This window comes from Zeus faber (assembly GCF_960531495.2).
Source record: "Zeus faber genome assembly, chromosome: 6".
Classification (NCBI taxonomy): domain Eukaryota; kingdom Metazoa; phylum Chordata; class Actinopteri; order Zeiformes; family Zeidae; genus Zeus; species Zeus faber.
The window spans coordinates 21,855,871-21,878,904 of record NC_137201.1 but is presented as its reverse complement, the minus strand read 5'-3'; the positions used below and the strand labels follow the sequence as shown (position 1 = coordinate 21,878,904).

Sequence of the window (23,034 nt, the reverse complement as noted above, 5' to 3'; positions counted from 1 at the left end):
GACTCGGCAGCGACGAAACGAGCGACAGCCAATGAGAGCAGACGCGGAGTGAGGGGGGTGGAGTCGAGAAGGAGAGACGGGAGTGCAGCGGAGCAGCAGAAACACACAACATACTGTGGCAGTTTTGCCACCACCCGCCCAAGGCCACCCAAGTGGCGTTTTCAGGGCCCTCCGGCACAGAGACACTGAAGCAGGGGGGTTGTAAACACCAGTTTATTGTTATAGTTTTTTTTTTTTTGTTATTCGAGTGGGCTAGCTGTAATTAGCCCAGGAGCAGATAGAACATGTCATGACAAGGGCTCCTATCCTGAGGGAATGCTGGAATGGTGGTTTCAACCTGTTGCATATTGTACCAACCAACGACGAACGGGTATGCAGCCACCCTGATCCCAATCACCTAGATCCAGGTCAAGTGTGGCTGCTCACCACACCATCCCCACACCACATACCCCCGACACCGAACTGAGGCGAGGGAGACTACCTGGCCGAAGCCTAACCCCCTTTCCCCCGCCCACACACCGAGCAGAGAACAGAGAAAAGCCTAAAATACAGACTCTGACATAGGGTTACTAAACCTAAAATAAAGACTCTGACCTTGGGTCAGACCTACTGTGCCTAAAATGATAAAACACTGGACTCTGAAAAACAGGGTTTCCATACCTTAATAAACAGATGTCCAAAATAATTAACTGGTCCCCTTCCAGAGGACCTGGTTCCCCGGAACACCATGGTCGACCAGCTTCCTTCCCCGAGAGTCACAATTCAGACTCCCCTCCCCTCCTCTGGAGCGTGGGACCTCGGGCTGCTTTGTTGGCTGGTGAAGGCATGGCTGGTCTTGGCTGTCGCAGGGCTGCTTGGAGGGGTGGCCCGGCTGCTGGACTGCTGGATGGTCCCGGCGATGGCTGCGGGGCGGAGAAGCTAGCTGCCAGCGGTTACCTGTGGTGGTTGCTGCGCGTGCTTCTCCCCCGGTCCTCTGCTGGACCCCCTGGGTGCTGCTGGTGCCCGTCTGGAGAGGGTTGGTGCTGAGGCCGCCTGTTGAAGCACTGGTGGCTCCAGGGCATCTTCGGACGGCCCTTCTGTGTCCCTTCCCCAGGCCGGAGAGTCCCTGTTCAGGCACCAGTGTGGCCGTTTCGCCACCACACGCCACCTAAGTGGCATTTTCAGGGCCCTCCAGCACAGAGACATAGAAGACGGGGGGGGGTTGTAAACACCAGTTTATTGTAGAGAGTGGGCTGGTTGGAATTTGCCCAGGAGCAGACAGAACATAGTGTGAAACCACAAAACTGCAAGTTTCCCGATCACAAGACTAAAAGTTGTGTAGTGTGTCCATGGCATTGCTCGGCCGTATGACTGACCATCTGAAAGAGATTTTCCTTCCCAGGCCCACAGCGCTTCACATTTCACGGTTTGCAACTATAACTTAGCGCTCTGATATTTCTGGTTGTCTCTTGATGTACAGTATAATCTTGTTTTCTCTCAAAAGTGAATTGATTTAAAGTTTTCTCTGCAGACTCTTGTTGACATAGGGAAGCACAAAATTTACAGGTCAGGATCGGTGTGTGTGTGTGTGTGTGTGTGTGTGTGTGTGTGTGTGTGTGTGTGTGTGTGTGTGTGCGTGTGTGTGTGTGTGCGTGTCTGTGTGCGTGTGTGTGTGTGTGTGTCCAAGAAATGTTCATCTTCGGTGTCATATATCATGTAATCTTATGAAATCAAACCCTCTGACTAGTATTTGGTGCCGCAGACTTGCGGCCTCGCGCACCTCTCTCTAGTTAAGGCTTCAAGTCCGGAGACGGCATGTCTCTAATTACTGCACCAGTCGCCAGGACTCAACTTGCTATGCTGCTCCCTCCTTCCCGTAACTTTGACCTTAACTTAAATCACTGACTTGAAGAAAATGGATCAATCAATATAAATCAGAGTTATTAGAAGCACTTTTATTGTACTTTTGCAACACCAGACAGACCTGCTATCTTTCAGCTTTGTTGCATCATGTCAAGAGCATTAAAACATTATTTACAGTGTTGGCTCACAGAGAATCAGAGACCGTTCTTTCCGGTGAAGTGCAATAAACATCCAATAATTGTTTGAATGACATCATGTGAGAAAAACAGTTTTACAGTACCTATTGACTGTGAACACGAATAGGGCATGGGTTTCACATTTATTTTCAACAAATCCTCTTTGAAGAATGAAAAGCAAAATGGAAAAGACAGGAAATCCCCTTGAATATAAAACATAATAAAGCATAGAGTCACTTAAAATATTAACATATACAGCTTCAATAGCCGACTCAATCCATTCTCTTATCACTATTAAATGTCTTTAGATAACATAACACTCATGTGTTATGATATCTAAAGAGAAAGCCAATTTTATTCTGCACTGCTCTAGTTGTAGATCGGTGACTCTTAAACTTTTACATTGCAAGGACCCTCGATTTGATACGCATTAGGCCACAGACCCCATTTTGTCAAGACTTTGTCTCTTTGACCCCAAACTGAGACCTTTATTGTTAGATATGACTTAAGCCAGACTTCCACACCAGTCTATACTAAACTTAGGGTGAAACTAGGATCCAAACAGTCGTTATTGTACATTCCCTAATGGTGCTAATGTCCTGTTAATTAAATAATGATGAAGTTTAACCTCTAATCATTTTGCCGGGGGACCCCTGGAACCTCTTGAAGGACCCCTGGTGCTCCTCAAACATCACGCTGAGAGGCACTGGTGTATGCCACGGAATTTTGGTCTTTTCCCCTTGAAATTTAGGATTAAACCATCATTTAACAGCCATTTTGAAACAAAAAAGTTGCAAACCTCAAGTCCCCCACCCCAATGTTTAATCCAAAGTTACACCCTTGCCTCCACACCTGCTGGGTGGGTGCAGTGAACTCTAGAAGCTGTCTGTGGTGACACTGTTGACCTGCGGCTGCACTCTGTTCTTGTTGCAGTGGAAGAGCCACTCTGCCCTCCTGTGGCGGTAGCGCTTGGACAGTAGGACGTAGAGCACCGGGTTCACGCAGGGGTGCAGGTACTGGAGCACCGTGCAGATGAAGTAGAATATCTCCCAGCCCAGGCCATGGCGGTACAAGCCCAGGTACACGCAGAGCTCCAACACATAGCTCGGCAGCCAGCACACCGAGAAGGTTCCTGCGGCCAAGAACACCATTAAAGACGCTCGGCGGGTGTTCCGGGAGCTGGCCAGCGACATAACGGGGCTCTTTTGGAGGAAGAGAGCCAGGCGGACGTAGTTGAACGCGATGATGAGCATCGGGACAAAGTAGTAAAGTACAAACTGGCTTAGGACCACCTGGTAGTGGTGCTCGTGGATGGTAGGGAGGCAGAAGGTGAAGTTGGCCACGCTGGGGCCCATGCTCTCCTTGGTGGCGAACATGCGCAGCGGCAGGCTGATGAAGAAGCTGAGGGCCCAGACCAGGACGAACATGAGGACGACCAGGTCCATGTTGGGTGGCTGGTAGGGGTTGGTGATGATCATGGCGCGGGTCATGGACACGGCGCACAGGGAGTAGGTGCTGGCCGCCAGACTGAAGGCCAGGAGGAACTGGTAGACCTTGCAGGAGACGTCCCCCAGGGGCCAGGATTGGCTGACAGCCGAGTGCAGGGTGAAGGGGATGAGCAGGAGGGTGAGGAAGTCGGCCAGCGTCATGCTCAGCAGCAGGATGTCCAGTCGGTTCTTGCGGAAGGTGTTGTACTTGGCAAACAGGGAGAAGACGAGCAGGTTGGCACAGAGCCCGATGCCCAGGATGACCCCACAGGTGCAGGCAAAGATCAGGCCGTAGGTGTCGGGAGCAGTCTGTGTGAGACACCCCGGAGTTAGAATCCCACATCAAAACATACAGTATGTATACCGCATGAAATCTGTATGAAAGGGCCCTGTATGTTGACAACATCTCTTGAGGAAACTAATAAAGCAGCAAAGTCACATAAACCTTGACCACTGACCCACCACAAGCTGTTTAATTGGTAGATTAACATAGAAGTGACAACTTTACTGCCTCTAATAATTGGTTAGATCTGCGTAGTTTTATTCACTACTTTTCGATCCCGGGAAATCGGCCCCGGAATCAATAAAATGTTCTATTGTAGTAACAGACTCACCATGCTGTAGTCTCCCTCTAATCGAGCGTCTTGGGGCTTGTCTCTGTGGAAGTATTTTCCTCACAGGGTGAAAAGCAGCGTTGTTTTTGAACGACGGACTCAGCGTCCATCATGTTGAGCGCGATGTGAGATGTTTTCCATGAGCTCTCAGTCTCTTAGTGTTCATTAAGCCTGTTCCTGCCGCGTGCAGCGGGGAAGGCAAACATTACTTGGATCAAATTGATTCCAGTTGAAGTGGTTTAAAGAGAGAGCGCCTCCGCGCAGCCTTTTTACACTGCGGTGGAGGAAAACACCTTTAACCTTTGACACCTTGTAATCAGCAAGCGGCATGGTATGAGGTACAATGGATCGTGTCCTTAATATGTGTCTGTGTCCCACTGTCACATTATTACATTATCTTACATTATCTTTGCATTCTATGCATTGTGGTTTAAACTTTTTTATTTTTTATTATTATTTTTTTTTTGTGACCTGAGCTCTCCGGCCTGGCATACAACAAAGGGTGTTTGTCTGCCATTGCATGCAAGACAGAGTTAATCTGCAAGTGGAGTCCCACGCCACTCTTTATTAATCATCAAGAGCCGCTTGCAACAACCCTGTCCCATGGACGACCTGTGGGATGACAACATCACGTTTTTTTTTTGTTATACAAGAACGCCACCAACGCCACCTCTTTGGAGAACCTGGTCCTCCTCATGTTCGTCCCGATCTGAGCCCTCTCAGCTTCTTCATCCGCCTGCCGCTGCGCATGTTCGCCACCAAGGAGAGAGCATGGGGCCCCAGCGTGGCCAACGTCACCTTCTGCCTCCCTGCCTTCCACAAGCAGCCCTGCCAGGTGGTGCCGAGCCAGTTTGTACTTTACTACTTTGTCCCGATGCTCATCATCGTGTTCAGCTCTCTGGCCCTCTCAACTAATCGTCATTGCTCCTCTAAGACAGGGAGGGAGAATCACCGCAGGTAAGACGGATAAACGAGCAGACAAAATTCAATATGTACTTGACGAAACATGAACATAGAAACATCAGACGACAACATGTATTAGACAAACCACATTTAATGTAGGCGACGAAAATTGGAACAGCAATGGCGGCGCGCGGCCTCTTACTGTGATAGCTAGGGCAGTAAAGGAGAGAAAGGGAGAAGTATGTAGACCGGGGTTTAAACTTCCAGCTATCAAATATTTCCTCAAAACACAAATATACAGGAACCCATTTTACTGTGCATTCTCTGGGATTCCGTTTGTATTTTCGATACCTCAGTGACCCGGGGCTACATGGCTTTTCGTTGACCGTTTTCCGACCTGTCCCCATTTTTATCCGCGTTCCCCTGCCGTTCCCCAGCCGTGAAGCTGCTGTATGGAAGAGTATCTTCCATAAGCAGCACCTCTAACTACCATAAGACGGATCCTCGCTCAGGAAAAATGACCCATCCATTGATTGTGTTCTCCGTGTTTTCCCTTCCCTGTGAGTTATTAATGCCTTTCCCATTGTGAGATTGATTTCTTCGGTGTGAGCTGCAGGCTTTCGACGGCAGCTTTATCAGGCTATGCCACAGCATTTATGGCTCTGTGTCAGCTAATGGCCCACACTGCAGCTCTTAGCACAGGATATAGCTGACACTGATGCATTTGCTCTGCCCTCCATTACCTTGCCTGTGCCGCGGAGCTGGTGGCCATTAAAATTGGCCACATGTTCTCGAGCGACATTAACAAACTCATTGTCCTCTCCGTCCTACCCAAAAGTAACAAGAAACCTGTTTTTATTTGTTGTCTTTATTCTACCAAGGCACATACTTTTACATGCCGCAAAAGGGGAATGTTTTACCCCTTGCAATGTGTAATTGAATGTTCTTGTCGATTGTCTGCTTTTCCCCCCATCCACAGGCAGTTTGAATTCCGGGATCAGTCAGATTTAGTGCTGTGGTCACACGAATAACATGAAACCAGGACACGCCAGCTGTCGTGGGGTCACGACGTGTTTGAAGATTCTGGATTGAAAGTTGTATTTTATTGTACGCTCATACGAGTACGATGACAGGTGAGATGTCAAATCCGTCCTTTGTGTTGAACTCACTCTCGTGTCTCTGAATCAATTTGAACTGGATAGAAAAGTGTGGACTGAAGAAAAGAGTAACGGGGAACTTCATGTGTATTTTACCAGTGTCACAAAGTTAATATCATGAATATCCTTTTTGACCATAACAAGGTACGTACTGAGCAACCGATTCTCCTCAGAGACCACCGACAAAACGGATTCAATCTGAGACAGGCCTATCTATAATTTTTTTTCTTTGCTTAGTGGTCAGCATATAGTCGTGGATTTTGCTGTGTGGATTTTGCCGCAATTTATATTTGAACTGACACTCTTTTGGATTATTGAACCAATATTTGACTATTAGGAAACATACGCCTCGGATGGCGACCCTCCTGTTGCCTCTTGCAACCAGCTGCGGGGTTCCGGCACCCCGGGTTGGGATGAGAGGACACATTGATCCAGGATACATTGTTCATCCCACTCTGGAATCTGCTCTTTGTTCTACAAATGCATCTTTTCTCCAAAGTGCCCAAATGAATAACAGTCTGTTCAATGAGAAACAGCTGGAGGACAAAGACCACCAAGCGTGTTTTCAACGGCTACAGTTTTAATGTTTGATTATTTGGAAACATGTACATTATACCCTCAGTGCAAGTGAAGACAATCAAATGAATTGGAAAGTCACTGACTGTGGCTTATTATATAAAAATAAACTATAATGTTAAATGATTACAGTGGGTTCAATATAGCATCCAATACGTTCTAAATCTGTGAGGGATCATAGGTTTGGAAAGAAACAACGAAACGAAACAGCGAATTAACAAACCAACCACATGAGAACATGTACAGGATGTAACTAAAGTGCATTATGGAATTCAGTCAGCAGCACCACAATACATTCACAAAAATAAATACACAAATAAATTATGGAAGAACAGTTCTAACAGATGGATTCAGCGACCAGTTTCGGCATGAGTGTGTGTCAAAAATAGTTAACTACGTGAAAAGCGACCCAAATGCAGACCACCATACACTATGTACAGGAGACAATAAATATTCCATCACTTAGCTCTACGTGTGCACACAATGGGAAGGGGCTAAGACCATATGATATTGTATTCTTTTGAAGTACTTCCGGGTTATTGAGCTTTACAGATTGTTCAAATAAATATCAATCTAAAAACATGTCGTTAAGATAAGACGTGAAATTAACAAACAACAACAAAAAGACAGCGGATTATAATCATACAAGCGAAGGCCCCACAGCGAGAATATGAAGTGATTCAGTCGTGGGTTTTGAGTCTCTTGAACTTCTGTGTCATTGTCTCAGTGCAGAAGTGTCCAAAAGCCTGGAGCTGCGAGAGCGGGGCATTGTGGGTATCGTGTCCTTTGGGCGTCGTCTGCCGGGACGGAACGCGTCTTCCTCCTCTTCTTATCGCTCTCCTTCCTCCTGCCCAGCCTCACCTTCTTTTTCCTCTTGGTGGCCACTTTGAGCGGTTGGTCCTGGTAGGCCAGGGCCTTGTTGGTCTCCTGGGGCAGGTTTGCCCCCTCCCTGTCCAGCCTGAACCTCAAAGGGTGGTTCTTGGTGGCCCCTGGGGGCTTCTGCCGCAGGGTGGTGCTGCTGCCGCCGCCGCCGCCGCCACCACCACCGCCGCCGCCACCAGCCTCGGTCCCGGCCCCGGTCCCGGCCCCGGTCCCGGCCCCGGCCCCGGCATGGCCCCCCGTCCCGCTCTGCAGGGACGGGCTGGGCTCGTCGGCCGTGTGCACCTCCTCCAGGAGCTCCTGGAGCCACATGCGGCGCTTGAACTCCTGCAGCGAGCGCCCCTTGTCGTGCATCAGCTGGGCGTGGCTCACTGACCTCCTCCTGCACCAAGGAGCACAGACGGCACTGGAGTTACTTGGATTAAGTTTCTATAGAAACCTTTGGAGGTAAATACTGGGATTTTATAACAGCACTATACAAAGGACTGCCAGCATTGTGGTTAGAATGGCAACAAAACAGCTTTAAAATCCAACTCAATGCCGAAAATATATTTCCCAAACTTCTTTTATGCCTTTATTCTGGTGTGTGTATGTGTGTGTGTGTGTGTGTGTGTGTGTGTGTGTGTGTGTGTGTGTGTGTGTGTGTGCGTGTGTGTGCGTGTGCATACGTGCATGTGCGTGCGTGTGGGCGAGTGCGTGTGTGTGTGCGTGTGTGTGGGCGAGTGCGTGTGTGTGTGTGTGCGTGTGTGTGTGTGTGTGTGTGTATGTGTGTGTGTCTGTTTGCAACTGGAAAGACTTAGAAGTGGCTCACTACCAAGAACCCAAGGTCATGCTTAAGGAACACTTGAGACAGTAGGTGGCAGCAAAAACAAGACTTTGCAGCCCTGAATCTACTAACTAACCCCAAGGCAAAATGTTGTTGTTTTTTTCAAAACTTTTTTTTTTCAATCTTTACCCCCAGAATGTGGCTGCGAATCTGAATAAGCAACTATTTTAGCGACAATATTCAAGCAACAATGAGAAAGTACGTGACAACAAATCAGAAAGATCTCATGTTGAAATTAATTTCATTTGATCAGCATAGTTCAGTAACATGCAGCTCAAAGATTCCATTTTTAATGATACTTTATGGGTCTTCACTTTGAAATAGATCAATAGCGCTCGTGTAGATGATGTAATGAATAGAAATATAATATGAAAATAACTTAAAAGTAACTCACGTCCTGCTGCTAAGTGCCTCAACTGGCCTCCCATAAAGAGTCAATGGGGTGAAGAGCAAGAACACGGCAAGACTCCACTGATGGAGGATCCACACAGAACACATCCTGGAGCCAAACATCTGAAAAACACAACATCTGGTATCTTCTTTCCTCCTTCAGCGCGCACTGATAAATCGGCGCTTTGTCCGACACACACATGCATGCATACCTACTCATTAACATATCGACCGGTCCGATATCACCCCTGGTGCACGAAGACATCAAATATACTTATCAAGTAAAAAATGGAGTGGATGACATTTTTTTTTCCTTTCCTCCATCGATACACAATGCAATCAAAAATCAAACACGGAGCGAGAGAGACTTACATGTGATTTCCCTGCAGACAAAGGATCCACAAAGTCCACGGTCCGCAAGTTCCTTACAGGAGCTTACTTTGTATACTCGGAGGGGGGGGAGGAAAAAAAAGTAAATGAGAAAAAAAAAAAAAAAAAAAAAAAGGTCACACTGCCAAGCGCACTTCAACTAATTCACAAATTCTGTCAAGATCCATTGGTGAGAGGGCAGCCTGGGGAACCCCCCCTGCCAGTCCGTCCCATTCAGTTGCCTCCCAACAGTGTATGTTGAGCTATTTATTTCTCCCGAGCGTCCCAATGAAAACACAGATAAAGATAGAAAGAGCCGCAGCAGCCCGGCAGCAGCCACAGCGCTGCAGCACCAACTGGGTCCTTCCTAACTTCAGCTTTCAGGAGCAGCGGAGTGGAGGCATCACCTCAGAGCAGGGGGAGTAAGTGGAACTCCTCTTTGGGTACGAGATGCAGGCTCTACCTTAGCCCCTGCCCATTAGGTCCGGTCCTGCCACGCTCCTCACACCTCACACCCAGCCCCATCGCAACGACGCACTGACCACACACAAACACACACGCACGCACGCGCACACACACACACACACACGTGAGCACACACACACACGCACGCACACACACACACACACACACACACACACACACACACGTGGGCACACACACACACACACACACACACACACACACACACTGACGCACACACACACACACACACACACACACACACACACACACTCACACACCTGCACAGTGCACAAACGCGGCGGCACCTGTGCCACGTTCAAAAGGTAAAGGCGCGCCGCGAATGAGACTGGCCGCTCGTCATCGCAGCCCTGATGGAGCAGATGTGACAGGTGTGCACGGGTGGAGGTAAGGGTGGTGCACCAGGCAGAGGCTGTATGAGGGGAGGGTGGCGGCGGAGGCGGGCGGCGGTGGCGGTGGCGGTGGTGGTGGTGGCGGTGGTGGTAGCTCCAATGCAAACAGGCAGGCCTCACCACTTCCCCAGGGGAGAATGACCATAACCTCAGAGAAACCCAAGCCACAGGCGCTCACTGAGGAGCATTGAGCTCCACTCCACTCCGCCTCCACACACCAGCTCACCACCGAACGGTCACCGGGGGGCTTCGAGGTGTCCGCCGTGCTTGCCCAGCATGCGCTGCCCGGCGACCCACACCCAGCGTCGCACAGGGAGCTCGGCGGGGTTTATGGGCTGCCTTGTGCACGTTCACTCAGTGGAGCATCACTCGACGTGTCTCTTGCAAACGTATGAATGCGTTCACAGTTCATTAATTAAGGATAGTTCAACCAACCAACCCAATGTATAAGACAACATGGTGTGAAATACTTCTCATGTTGGTCAAGAGCAGCCCACTGTGACCCTACAACAACATGATGAAACGCAATGATCGAAATGGTTATAATGAAAAATGTAATCAAATAATAATTTGACATTAACGTTAGAATCCATTGATTTTTTCTTTTAGTTTACTTTTATTATTGTGTTCCTAATTTAAATAAAAAAATCACATAGAAAATCATTATTTTATTTTTATTTTAGACCGTCTGCCAAATGGTAAATCAATTATTGTGATTTAGACAAAATACGTAAAAGCTAACAGGAGTCAGTGATTATCAATAACCAATTAATCGTTGATATATAATCTGTATTATTGCCATATGTTTTGGTTGCAAATTAAATATTGTCCCAATGTTCAGATGCCGATGTCAGTATTTCATATAACACTAAAGATTTGGGTCTCATCTTCATTATATGTTACAGAATGGGGTTTCTGGAGACTAGGGAGGAGTTAAATACCTTGTCAACGGTTTGGTCCACAGCCTTCTTCAGGGAATTACCACCGCACAAAGCTGTCGGGCCAACACCGGCAGCATCTCCCCAGGAAGGCTGTAGATCGCACGCAGCAAAAGTGTCGACTCCGCTCACACCTGTATTCACAAATCATTTATACTGATGATCAGAATTTGGGGGAAAACGATCATAAGTGTGCAAACGTGGAAATTATAGATCCGAACACTAGAAAACATCCATCTCACAGATTTAAAATCTGCTATTAGAGTTGTAAAATCTATGGGTATCCAAAAATACAAAACATTTTCTGCAGTTCCTTCTGGTGGGGGGCGTGGTTCGGCGGTACGACCAGATCTCCGTTCTCATCGGCGCGCAGTGGAGTCAAAGTGCGCCGCGTTAAATGCGGCAAATATGGGCTTTCGTCAATTTCAAGCACTGCAGGATTGGTTTCCCAGGAGGTCGCGTCACGAGGGAGTGCGAGGTTAGGCCCGCGTCGCTATTTTCGAACGGCTGTCGTCACTGTTGATCATTTCTTCCGCGGCCGATGTTTCCAGCACCAAATCAAAACGACCTTCGATCTAAAACAAATCTGCAGTATCGTCCACCCCTCCCAGCTCTTTGCTTTCATTCAATGCTTCCCAAAAAACATGCAAAGCAACGTTGTGAGAGAGTTCAGAGTTACTTGTTCCGAATCCCTTTCCATGAAGGACACTCGAGCGTTATATTTCCACAGTACTTTAGGGGGGTTAATACGTGCTAAACTTTATACCCAGTGGGTGGCAATTTACTTAATAACGTGCTCAGCATTTTACAAGGAGTCATGATTGAATTCAGCTCGGGGGTCCTGGAGGACTTCGGGGACCGTGGCCGACCCGACCCCCCCCCTCCCCACACACACACACACACACACACACACACACACACACACACACACACACACACACACACACACACCCTCGTTCTTCAATATTCGACTCTCTTTCTTGTTTCCAACTGCTTTGCCCCAAACCTCCCTCCACCACCAGTGTAGCATTCGGTAGGGGGGGAAAAAATACCTCATTTGATTCCATTCTGCTAAGACTTTACCTGCAAAAAAATATGAGAAAAAAAAAAAAAATCCCCATTTCCTGGCAGACAGCGTCGCACGGACCAGGAGCCAGAAAGCTGCTTTTGATTCCTGTTAAATTGCACTCTCAACACAGAGCAGCGATCCTGTCCGCTCTTCATCCTCTTCACATTCACACATGTCAACAGGTCACTGCATTCACTTTAATCACTTTTAGTCACTTTTAGTCACTGTAGTCACTTTATTCACTGTAGTCACTTTATTCCGCGTCCACATAAACCCATTCAAGAGAAACACCCTCATTCTATAATAATGATATCATGTTGTAATGGTATAATATCGGAGCTCACCCTCTATTTTTAGACGCGTTGTGCGTTGGCCCACCCTGTTATGTCATAAATAACGTTTTTCGCGTTTGGGAAACAGGTCTCTCTGTTGTTGTGGAGCCGCATGTGGACTCGTTTAGTTCTCCGCAAGCTGGGGTTTTTTGGGTTGTTTTTTTTTTGTTTTTTTTTGGTTCCTTTACGTGTCCTGCACCCCACACCCACAGCGAGTCACGGCCATTGTCCCGACTTTAAAGTTGTCATCGATCGGCGAGCGCCGTTAAGATTTAATAACCCACTTCACTGCAAACACTGCAAAGATCTCCGTGGACTCTATGGGAAATGTAACTGCGACGCGAGAAAAAAAAGCGAACATATAAAAAGGCAACGAGGTGTTCTGTATAAATTCCCACCATTTTCCCTTTGATCAAACGCAGCGTTCAACAAACACAAAGCCGCAGGTTTATCGCTCGGTAACGGCCCTCGGGCCCCCGTCTTCACATGGGAGCCCGAAGGTTTGTTAGCTCGGAAAACCTCACTTGAAGAATTGCTTTTACAGAGTTACTTTTCCTCGTAATGGTTTTTTAGGCATGAAATATGGGCAGCGCGGTGTTCTCCTGGTTCATCTGAGGTTTGCCCACAATGTTGCACATTGAGCAGTTGGACGGCGTTCTCTTAATCATTCACACCTACCAATCATAACTGTCATCCGTGGAATGGGCCTTCCTCCACGCTGCCTGCGCCCTCTCCACTGCTACAACGGCTTGGAAAACCCACACAGCTATTTGATATATAGATATATATACACTGTATACGCTACATAGGTTATGGTGGCGGTGGACATTGATGCTAATTATTTTCTTTTCGGTTTGGGGGTTTATTCACGTGTCAAAATTCTTTCAGGATCACATTTTTGTGCACCGGGATCAGACGTCTTTGTCTATATTTTGTTTAATATGGAAAGATTCCCCTCCGTAGTAATGCTATACAACCGTGCACACTCCCGCACACACCAACACACACACACACACACACACACACACACACACACACACACACACACAGACATGCACACGCACACACACACACACACACACACACACACACACACACACACACACACACACACACACACACACACACACATGCACCCCTTCTGTTGTTTGTCAGAACTTTGATATTGAGGATGACAAGGGGTGTGTTCCTGTAAAAACAGGAATATTTTGCATTGCAGAGATATTTATGAGTTTATGTTCCATCGAGTATTAAATATATAGCTTTTACATTAATTTATTGACAATGTCAGTCTACCAAATAGATATGGGGGCATGTGTCACACTGAAATCATGTTTAAATGTGTATGTTTGGCAGAACATTCATGAAAATAATATTTTAACAGATGTTTCCATTACGGAGAGCAAATGTCCTACATTGTCGACCCACGTTTCCATTACATGCAGCACTTGATTAAAAAAAAAAAAATTGCAAACTATTTAAATCATGCAAACTATTTAAGTTTCCCTTATCACAACGATAACACCTCGGCTTGATAACACAATATTCTGTGTTATTTTTACATCAAAATGAAATGTATCTGGCGTTTCGCTGTGGTTTCAGAGCACAATGCACAGGTTGAGTGTGTGTGTGTGTGTGTGTGTGTGTGTATGTGTGTGTGCATGCGTGCGTGCGTGCATGCGTGTGTGTGTGTGTGTGTGTGCGTGTGTGTGTGTGCCTGTGGAGCCGTGACCGGCTCCTGACGCACACACACTGCGCTCGGCGGATCCTGAAAATTACCTAATGCCTGTTCAAGGTTAGAAAAACACGACCTCCGCTGTCACTCATCTGTTGGAGAAGGACTGAGAGATTTAGCTGTTTTGACTTGTGGTTTCGGGCTTTTCACACGTGCACTTTTACCTGTAAATGTTTCAGCAATTTCCACGATCGGGGGGGCTTTTATGTGTGAGCGGAGTTTAAGTTTCCCAGGTCGAGACCCCGAGGTGGACCACTCTGCGTCCGGGAAGTCAAATCCTGTCACGTTGGATTCTGATTCCTCTCATTAGTCGAAAACCTCTTGGTCGTGATAATTACTAAAGCCGGACTTTTACTTCCTGAACCTGGAATGTCCGACTCCGTCCGGAGCCCCCGAGTCGACTCAAGTTTAACGAAAGCAGAGAAACGTGGAAAGTGGAAAAAATGAGCACGAGTGGTCAGAATGCTTTCACATTGGTTCTGGATCACCTAGTGGCCCAGATATCCTTAATTTCACAGTTTACGTTGCAATGAAGAAGATGAAAGATGAGAAATGTCGCTTTCATGGCGCTGGAAACATTTGCAAACATGCACAATGTAGTACCTTCAATAAAGTTGTTTAGAAAAGTTTGTACAACATAAAACATGAAGTATTTCAACCAAACTGGATGACAGTTTTCAAGTATCTATTTAAAAACTGAGAGAAAATGAATTGTGGGCAATTTTTAAGAGTCCGTAGCAAATAGCAAAAGGTTTCCGAATAATTTAAATAATAATAACAAATAGGAATTACTGTATCGTATATAAACCCACTCGTTGCAATTATCAAAACTAGTGAAACTCCTCTGGGTAGAAGCTGGGTGGATTGCAGTTACTTTCTCGCGTCTGATTACGTAATCCTCATTACATGTAGTGTGTTACTCGCCCGCTCTGGCTGTTGGTGATATACAGTGATCCATGTTAGGAAATACCTGGAGGCAGATTTCTTATTTACAGCTTGATTTTTTTTTTTAATGCAGCCATAAATGTCAAGTTCCTGGAGACAGTGAGTCGGGAGGTCCCCGCCGGGACAAAAGCTTGTTGTTCGCTCTCCGTCTAGAGCACAGGTACATTAAATAATTATTTTTCATACAGGAAATATCTGCCATCAGACATTTTGCCTGCGAAATGTAATTTTAAGATGAAATGATTCCTGCCTGGCAGCGTTTCTGCCCTCATCTAATTCTGCGAGTGGAATCGAATTTGTGCACTTTTTTTTTTTCTTCTAATAACGGGCCTGGTTCCACCAGAAATTTCCAATAGCGGGAGAAGCCCCCCCCCCCCCCGTGATAAAAATGGGTGAATATGTGTTTGATTACACGCTCGATGTGATCCAGAGCGGTTGGAGGAGCCGAAAAACAAATCCAAAACTCGGAGTCTTTGACCCGGCCTCATGCGGCGGCCGCAGCATTAGCATTTCTTTCTTGGCAGATGTTGTTAGCGGGGTGTCTGACTGCAGCGGCCCTGTGCTCCGGCTCGGAGGCTCTGAGGATCGGGATGGGTGTGGGGGGTGGGGGAGGGGGGGGTCCTCGCCACCCTCCCCAAACCCAAACCACAAGCTGCCCAGTGTCTGATGCCCCCTCTCCCCGCTCTGACCTCAGAGGCGGACCCCAGGCCAGCTGGAGGCGTCCTGAAACCCCATACAGCCACCGCACCGCCGCCACCGACCATCGCCACCCTCCTGCCCCTGACCTATCACCCAAAACATTACCATAAAGTCCTGTCCCGCTGCCAAGCAACACACACACACACACACACACACACACACACACACACACACACACACACATATAGCCAGGAGCCCCCACTCCCCCCCGCCACCTCTACCACCACCCAGCTCCGCCCTGCCCGCTCTCTCCCTCTCTCTCTCTCTCTCTCTCTCTCTCTCTCTCTCTCTCTCTCTCTTTCTGCACCTCCGCCCGCCTTGCCCCGGGTACAGATAGTTCTGTCTGAGCGGAAAAGCGCGGAGTTAGTTAAGAGCGGAGGAGAGTTATAACGGCATTTTACACGCAACATAAAACCCACCGTGGTGTTTTATGTTTTGTGGTCTGTGGCGGTGGCATGGCACGCCGTCCGGCGAGGGTGGGGGGGGGGGGTCGGCTGGCGGGGGCGGTGGAGGGTGGTGGTGGTGGTGGGCGGGGCGGTGGTTGGAGGAACGGGGCCTCCGCCGCCGCAAACTACTGTGCACAAGATTTGAGGCTGATGAAAAATGTTTTCTTGAAACTTTGCAGGTCTTCGTCTTGCGTCGTATTAATGGGCAGAGGATTAATAAAAGCCAGATTGCACGGACCACACACACACACACACACACACACACACACACACCCACCCACCACACACACCACACACACAAACACACACACAAACACAGGGTTTGTTTGTACAAGTGAAGAGCGGCTCTAACCAGTAATGAGTGCCCTGTGCACGGTGCGTAACCACAGCTAAGCCAGTTGGTCAACATGGTTGGTCAGACTAACCACCGTGTGTGTGTGTGTGTGTGTGTGTGTGTGTGTGTGTGTGTGTGTGTGTGTGTGTGTGTGTGCGTGCGTGCGTGCGTGCGTGCCGTGTGTGCGTGCGTGTGTGTGAGTCTGTGTGTGTGTGTGTGTGTGTGTGTGTATGTGTGTGTGTGTGTGTGATTGCATGTGTTTGTGTGTGTGCGTGTATGTGTGTATGTAAGAAAAATGTAACATGCTCAACTGGAATTATCAAAATTTGTCAAACTTCCTTTATTTTCGTTCCCCACCTAAACTCGCTCTTACAGTACGTCATCCATAAACACTCATGTCATGTTGCTATTTTTAAGAACCTTCTATATTTACTGGAGAGTCTGAGGCACAGATACCGTTCTGTTTGTCCAGAGGAAAAAAAAAAAAAAAAAAAGAAAAGATATATCTAGGAGACATTTCAGGGGAACATTTACACATTGAAAAAAAAAAAGTGCTTCACTAGAAAATTTCCAAATCATTATAATTCACGGCGCGAGCCAAGAGCACTTCACCGACTCAAAGCTGATCCATTTACCGTAAATGAGCTTGTCTCTGTTGGTTTCCTGACCAATTACTGCACAGTGAACTTATAGGCCCTGTATTTATTTATCCGTAGCTTATTTTAAATGGAGCCGACTCAATGCTCAGGCGTCTCGTCCCGGGACGTCCCAGCGGCCGCTTGGCAGCCGAGCGGCTTCTGGACGGCTCAACCTGGCGGGAGGGGGAGAGGAGGGCCACCCGCCCCGCCTGCACACCGGGGCGCGGGGCAAGGGGCGTGGGGGCCATGGAGAGGACTATCAAAGGCCTCCGCTCGACTCACGAAGAAAAAATAAATAAACTCGAATTTCAAAAAGTTTGGATCCGTCTGTGGCAAAATGTGAACCGAGAGAATCTCACCAACGCAAGATGTGATACGAGGTTTTTAAGGGTTTAGTGAAAATGGAAGAATTGCTGACGCGGTGTTATTCTCAGTCACTGGGTTGGAGCTAAAAAAATGGAACGAAACTCCCAAGCATTTGTACTCCGGTTTTTTAAATGAGGCTCAGGTGTTGATATTTGTAAAATGATGTTGATCTTGTGATATTCGTATTCACATGGCGTATTGGCGTACGGACGTATTGACGTGTTGGCATCTCTCCAGAACAGAATGGAAAAACAAAAGAAAATGGATGCGAAAAAAAGAACAAATCAAATCAAATCATGTGTTAAACATGAGATTTAAACTTCAATTTGAACTCAAATTATGAAGATACAATTTGCATCTCATTGAATGTTCGGATATGTTTGCGTGCGTTTGTGTACATTGATTATTGTTTATGAGGAAAACATACAAATGAAAAATAATGTTTAAATATGAGACTCAAACTACTATACAAACAACAACAACAACAACAACAACAACAACAACAACAACAACGACGACAACAAAATCAACCACAACATGCAGGCAGGTCTGGGGAGATTTGATTTCAACAGAGGGCGCCACATTATCCTCCCCGAAAAGATTACTTGGAAAAATCTGTATATATAAATACCCGCCCTTGAAAACCCCCCCCAAAAAATACCTTTTAACTGTGAAATTGAAACCATGTGCTTATGCAGTGGAAATATCATTTCCATGTTTGGAGATCCAACACATTGACGTCCTCTGTGTTTCAGTGTTGGCGACAATTTACTGCAACAACGTGTTCAGCTTGTAATTACACTGAAACCAAGAGAAATAACTATCATCTTCATGAGTTGAAAAGTTCATTATAAATTTCATTATTATTCAAATGTTCATATATTCTAAGAGATATATATTTATTATATATCTATATATATATATTTAGTAAATATTTCCTACAATTGAAGTATTATATTTACAACATAATATTGATTAATGAATATATAATAATTATTATTTACGTAATAATAATGAATTATTAATGATAATTAATTAATTAATTATATTAGTTAATTCTATTAATATGATCTTGAGCCATACCAGTCTGGAAAAAAGGTCATGAAAACATATTGGCCTATATTGCAAAACACATGTGGAGTGCTCTGTATATTCAAATATATTTATTAACACCTCACATCATATTTTTCAGTGTACGTCAATATAATTTGTCCTGTGAGGGTTTGCTTGACCTTGGTGAGGTAAATGTTTAAAAGTGTTAATTCACTAATGAGCAGTGAGTCCATTAGACGTTCGATTACACACTCTGGGCAGGAGATAAATCAGCGCTGTGTGTAACCCAAACATGGGCCCCGCCAGGCGGCCTGACGGTGCTTTTCCAACAGGCTCCAAATCCAGGAGGCGGATTTGCTCACAACAGCCAACATACTTCTCCAATCTGCATCCCCCTTGTAAAGTGAAGGAAGGAAGGCAGCGCTCTCCACTGTTTGTTTTGTGCTGCGTGTCGCATAAGGCTTGGCTTTCATGCCGTCTAATGTAGGAGCAGAAGGGAAATGGGCTCTTTTTTTTTTTTAAGAGTTTGTATTCTAAGAGCCGTAAATAAAGCGCCACTGATTCAGCGCTGGATCCCCCTTTCGCCCAGATGGGCTTTGGCTCCAGTTGGGTGACTTTGGAAAAATTGAGGCACACTGAATATGTTTGTGTTTCATTGTCCCAAGGGCTGGGGTTGTAAGAGCCGAACTGTGCGGTGCAGATGGATTACAGGGGGAAAAGGAGGTGTTGCAGACCTTTAAATGCAGTGTTTATGGTGGGAGCAAAGTGGTTGTGTAGGTGTGATCTCTTCGTTTTTGCATGTCACCGGCGTTTTGCGTCCAGTTTGGTGCGGCCAAACAGGGGGGGGTCTGGGTGTTTTGCCCCCGGTGGGTCAAGATGGAGACGACGCCTCCATCTAGCAGCGAGATTTTTCGGGGAGCTCCGGCCAAAAGAAAGGAGTTAAACGTGTCGGCGGCTTTGCGCTGACACCTTCGCAGCTGCGGAGATATCTGTTCCCAATCAGGACTTTTCCTGTGAAAGCACAGCTTCACCTACAGTAACGAAGCACAGCGAGAGCAGAGACCTTTCGCTATTGACATGGTAGACCGTGTGTGTGTGTGTGTGTGTGTGTGTGTGTGTATGTGTGCGTGTGTGTGCGTGCGTGCGTGCGTGCGTGCGTGCGTGTGCACGTGCGTGCGTGCGTGTGCACGTGCGTGCGTGCGTGTGTGTGTGTGTGTGTGGTCAGGCATACCTGAGGTTGCTTGGACTCTGCTGCCTCCTCAACATTAATAAGGACTTCCTTCCTCGCAGACAGAGTCAAACACCTGATCACTTACCGAGGCCCACGCATCCTCGGGCGCTGGCAGGACCCGGTGTCTCACCAGGACCAGGACAGAGGCTCGTTCTGCCGCTGCTCGTCCATCACGGCGCTCGGGCGCATGACGTGCGCACACAAATCAAATCAACCCCCCCCCCCCGCTCCGGCTACCTCACCGTGCAAAGTGTGAAGGTGTGTCTTATTTGTTGGATGGGGTTTCCGTGACCGTTTGCCAGTTTAGGGTTAGAAGTTGTCGGTGGGAGTCGTACCTGAACTTTGCAGAGAGTCTCTGCAAAACGGCGTTTTAAAAAGAAATTATAACTTTGTCTCCCATGTCAACGACTCCCGGCCTTTTCCTGCGAAATGTCCCGCCAAGATACACCAGATGAAATGAGCATTTTTATGATGTGCATAACCTCTTATTTTTCCTCCTTAAATATCAGCTCTTGAGCTGTTTTTTTCCCCCCATAATTGAATTAGAGTGGACTAGTCGCAAACCGATTCAAGGATACGTGGAAGGGCTTCCAAGCCCAGATGCTGTCGGAGCGCCGGAGCGATGATGATCGCCGCGATTCACTGGGTTCAGTCCTCTCCGTGCGATCAGAGCTCTCTTTCACCAAGCCTAAAATATCTTGATCAAATTACCACTTTTCACATGATATTAGATTAGGGATATACGAGATCTGTCGCATGTGTTTGCTGTCAGGGAGCTGGCGCGGCTCGGAGGGAGAACTAGTGTTACAGGGATCGTGTCGACATGCCTCCCAGGAACAGGAGCCGCTCATCGGCCTTTCCAGAGAACACAATATTGTCCAAAATAAATCCAAGGCCGCTTCGCAGTACACTCACAGAGTGTATCCCCGTCAACAAGCAGGATTCATTCTAATGTGATTTGAACGAGTTGAATACTTTCAGTATTCTGAACCATGGGATCGTCGTGTTCTTTTTCTTCTTTTCCATTACTGTGAAAAGAATCCAGGTCAATGTTAAAATAATCGCCTGTGATGCTGCTTCTTCGTACATTGGTCCTGATGTTTGAGAGTTAAAGTCAGATGCTGGATTTATACCCCAAAAAAAAAAAATCCTAAATGAGCAGAAATCTTACAATAAAAAAAATTCTGTGAGTCAACCACTGGCACCTGTTCCTCTTAAAGGATTTGATGATGACGATGTGATATAGTCGAATACTGATGTCAAATGTTTTTAAGTCTGTTTATATGAAGTAATGTAATGTAATACAAAGGAGACAATAAATACCTCTCAATCATCTTTGGAGTGGATCACATTGGACCCTTTACCTTATATATAATAATTATATATTATATATATATATCATCTTATATATATGGTGTATATATATGATACTATATATATAAATATTATATGATATATTATCATATAAAATGTAATATATTGTATCCATATAATAATATAATGCGGTTCCCATCATGGATTGTATAATAGCTCCAGATGATCACAGTAAAAATAACAAACAAATTTGATTTATTCGTAAAATATATATGAACTAATAAATAATTATGATTATTAGGTGGATATATTATATACGAATGGTCAAATGGAAGAATAAAATATGTTTTAGAATTTCAGCTGAAGCTTTACTTTTTCATTCTACAAGTGAAACATAAACTTCAGAAGAAGTATAAGACATTTAAAAAAAAATACCCTGGCTGTGATTTGTATTTTTTCAAAGTCATCTCCACATTTCGCAATCATTCGAGGCGTGGGGGAATATTTCCATGCACAACTAGAAGGCTCTGCGGGCCCGTGCGAGCAGCGAACGACGCCGCCGCGCCGCCCTGGACAAGATCAGAGCCGCGGCTCGAGTATTATTATCAGGACCCTCATGCGGCTCCATTCTCATAATGCAGCTTCTGTGAATATCCCTCTGTGTGGCTTTTCCACCGTTAAAGCTCTGAATGAGGCGGCGCTCCGTGCAGCTCTCCGCCGCTGCTCGGCTCCTCAGCGCTGTTTGATTAGGGCAACACACAGGAGGTCCACTGCCACGCTGTTTTCTTTACCTGGGCCCATAACTCTTAAAAACACACAAACACTTGGGTTCTAAATGACCTGTTCATCACACAGTGACAGGAGAGGTGATTCTGGACTCTTGGTGGGCCAGGTGTGCGGACCGGGGCGGCCGCGCCGTGCCAAGACCTGTTGGCATGGCGACGCGGGACCATGGAAAGTTCTGGAATCTGTCGCTGCTGGCAGGGCGCTCCTGAAGCAGGACCGGTGTTGGCTTTGCCTCCAGCTGCTTCTTTACAGACGTGCTGAACGCCAGAAACAGCCGGGGGCCAAGATCAGCCCAGCGAGTCTGGCCACACACAGGCCACTTATACACACATATACACCCACATTTATACAAACACTCACCAACAAGCACACAAACATTCACTACAGCCGTCCTATCGTTGGCGGTGCCACCAAATACAACAAGACAAACATGCGTGCGTATGCGTACACTTTCAGGCAACTTAGATTTATGTATTTATGTATATTGTTAGAACCACTTTCCCCCATGAAGACAAGACGCCGAGTATCTCCACCGGCTTGAAATGTTCAAGCTCAATTCCAGAAAGATGTGCAATTACCAAAGTTAAAGATTGTCTAGATATTTTACACAGATATTTTATTTGTTTTCCAATCAATAAATACAACGGCTCATTTGCATATCAGTGTTCAATCGTTTGCATCATGTGTTTAGTTAACTTAGTACGAACTCGTCTTGATTATTTTTAATCAATTTTAAACAATCTGCTGCAGGGAGTAGACATTTCCTGTTCACATTTATTCCATTTATGAAGCCGCTGCATTGAATCCTCTCGTATCCCAGAAACACGCTCTAACACCGCTCCTGCCATAATAAAATACGATGTTTTAGTTGAAAACTTGTGTGAAATGCGTCACTTCTTAACAAATGCTAATGTGCAAAATACAGTTTTCTCTCGTTCTTTCAAAAGTAAATTCAGCGGCGTTTGAAACACTTGATTGAGGAATTTTTGAAGCCGGTGTCAGTGAATAATCGCCCCGCTGAAATGGCCACACCACAGAAAAATAAACTTGCCGT

General features: G+C 46.4%; 2 protein-coding genes across 2 annotated transcripts; both read right to left on the bottom strand.

Annotated features, from left to right (window-relative positions):
• Positions 1-2,893: 2,893 nt before the first annotated feature.
• Positions 2,894-4,449, bottom strand: LOC307231998 (galanin receptor 2a; the record flags this gene model as incomplete). The annotated part of the gene is made up of 2 exons (XM_080002879.1): positions 2,894-3,814; positions 4,420-4,449. 2 exons carry the CDS (start codon positions 4,447-4,449, stop codon positions 2,894-2,896), a joined length of 951 nt encoding a protein of 316 aa, XP_079859005.1.
• Positions 4,450-6,762: 2,313 nt separating this feature from the next.
• LOC307231148 (parathyroid hormone-related protein-like) lies at positions 6,763-9,625 on the bottom strand. Its single transcript, XM_080001735.1, has 3 exons — positions 9,223-9,625; positions 8,855-8,973; positions 6,763-8,016 (listed from the first exon to the last, which is right to left on the bottom strand). The coding sequence occupies exons 2-3, from the start codon at positions 8,971-8,973 to the stop codon at positions 7,479-7,481; spliced, it is 657 nt and encodes a 218-aa protein (XP_079857861.1). The 5' UTR covers positions 9,223-9,625; the 3' UTR covers positions 6,763-7,478.
• Between the last annotated feature and the right edge of the window lie 13,409 nt (positions 9,626-23,034).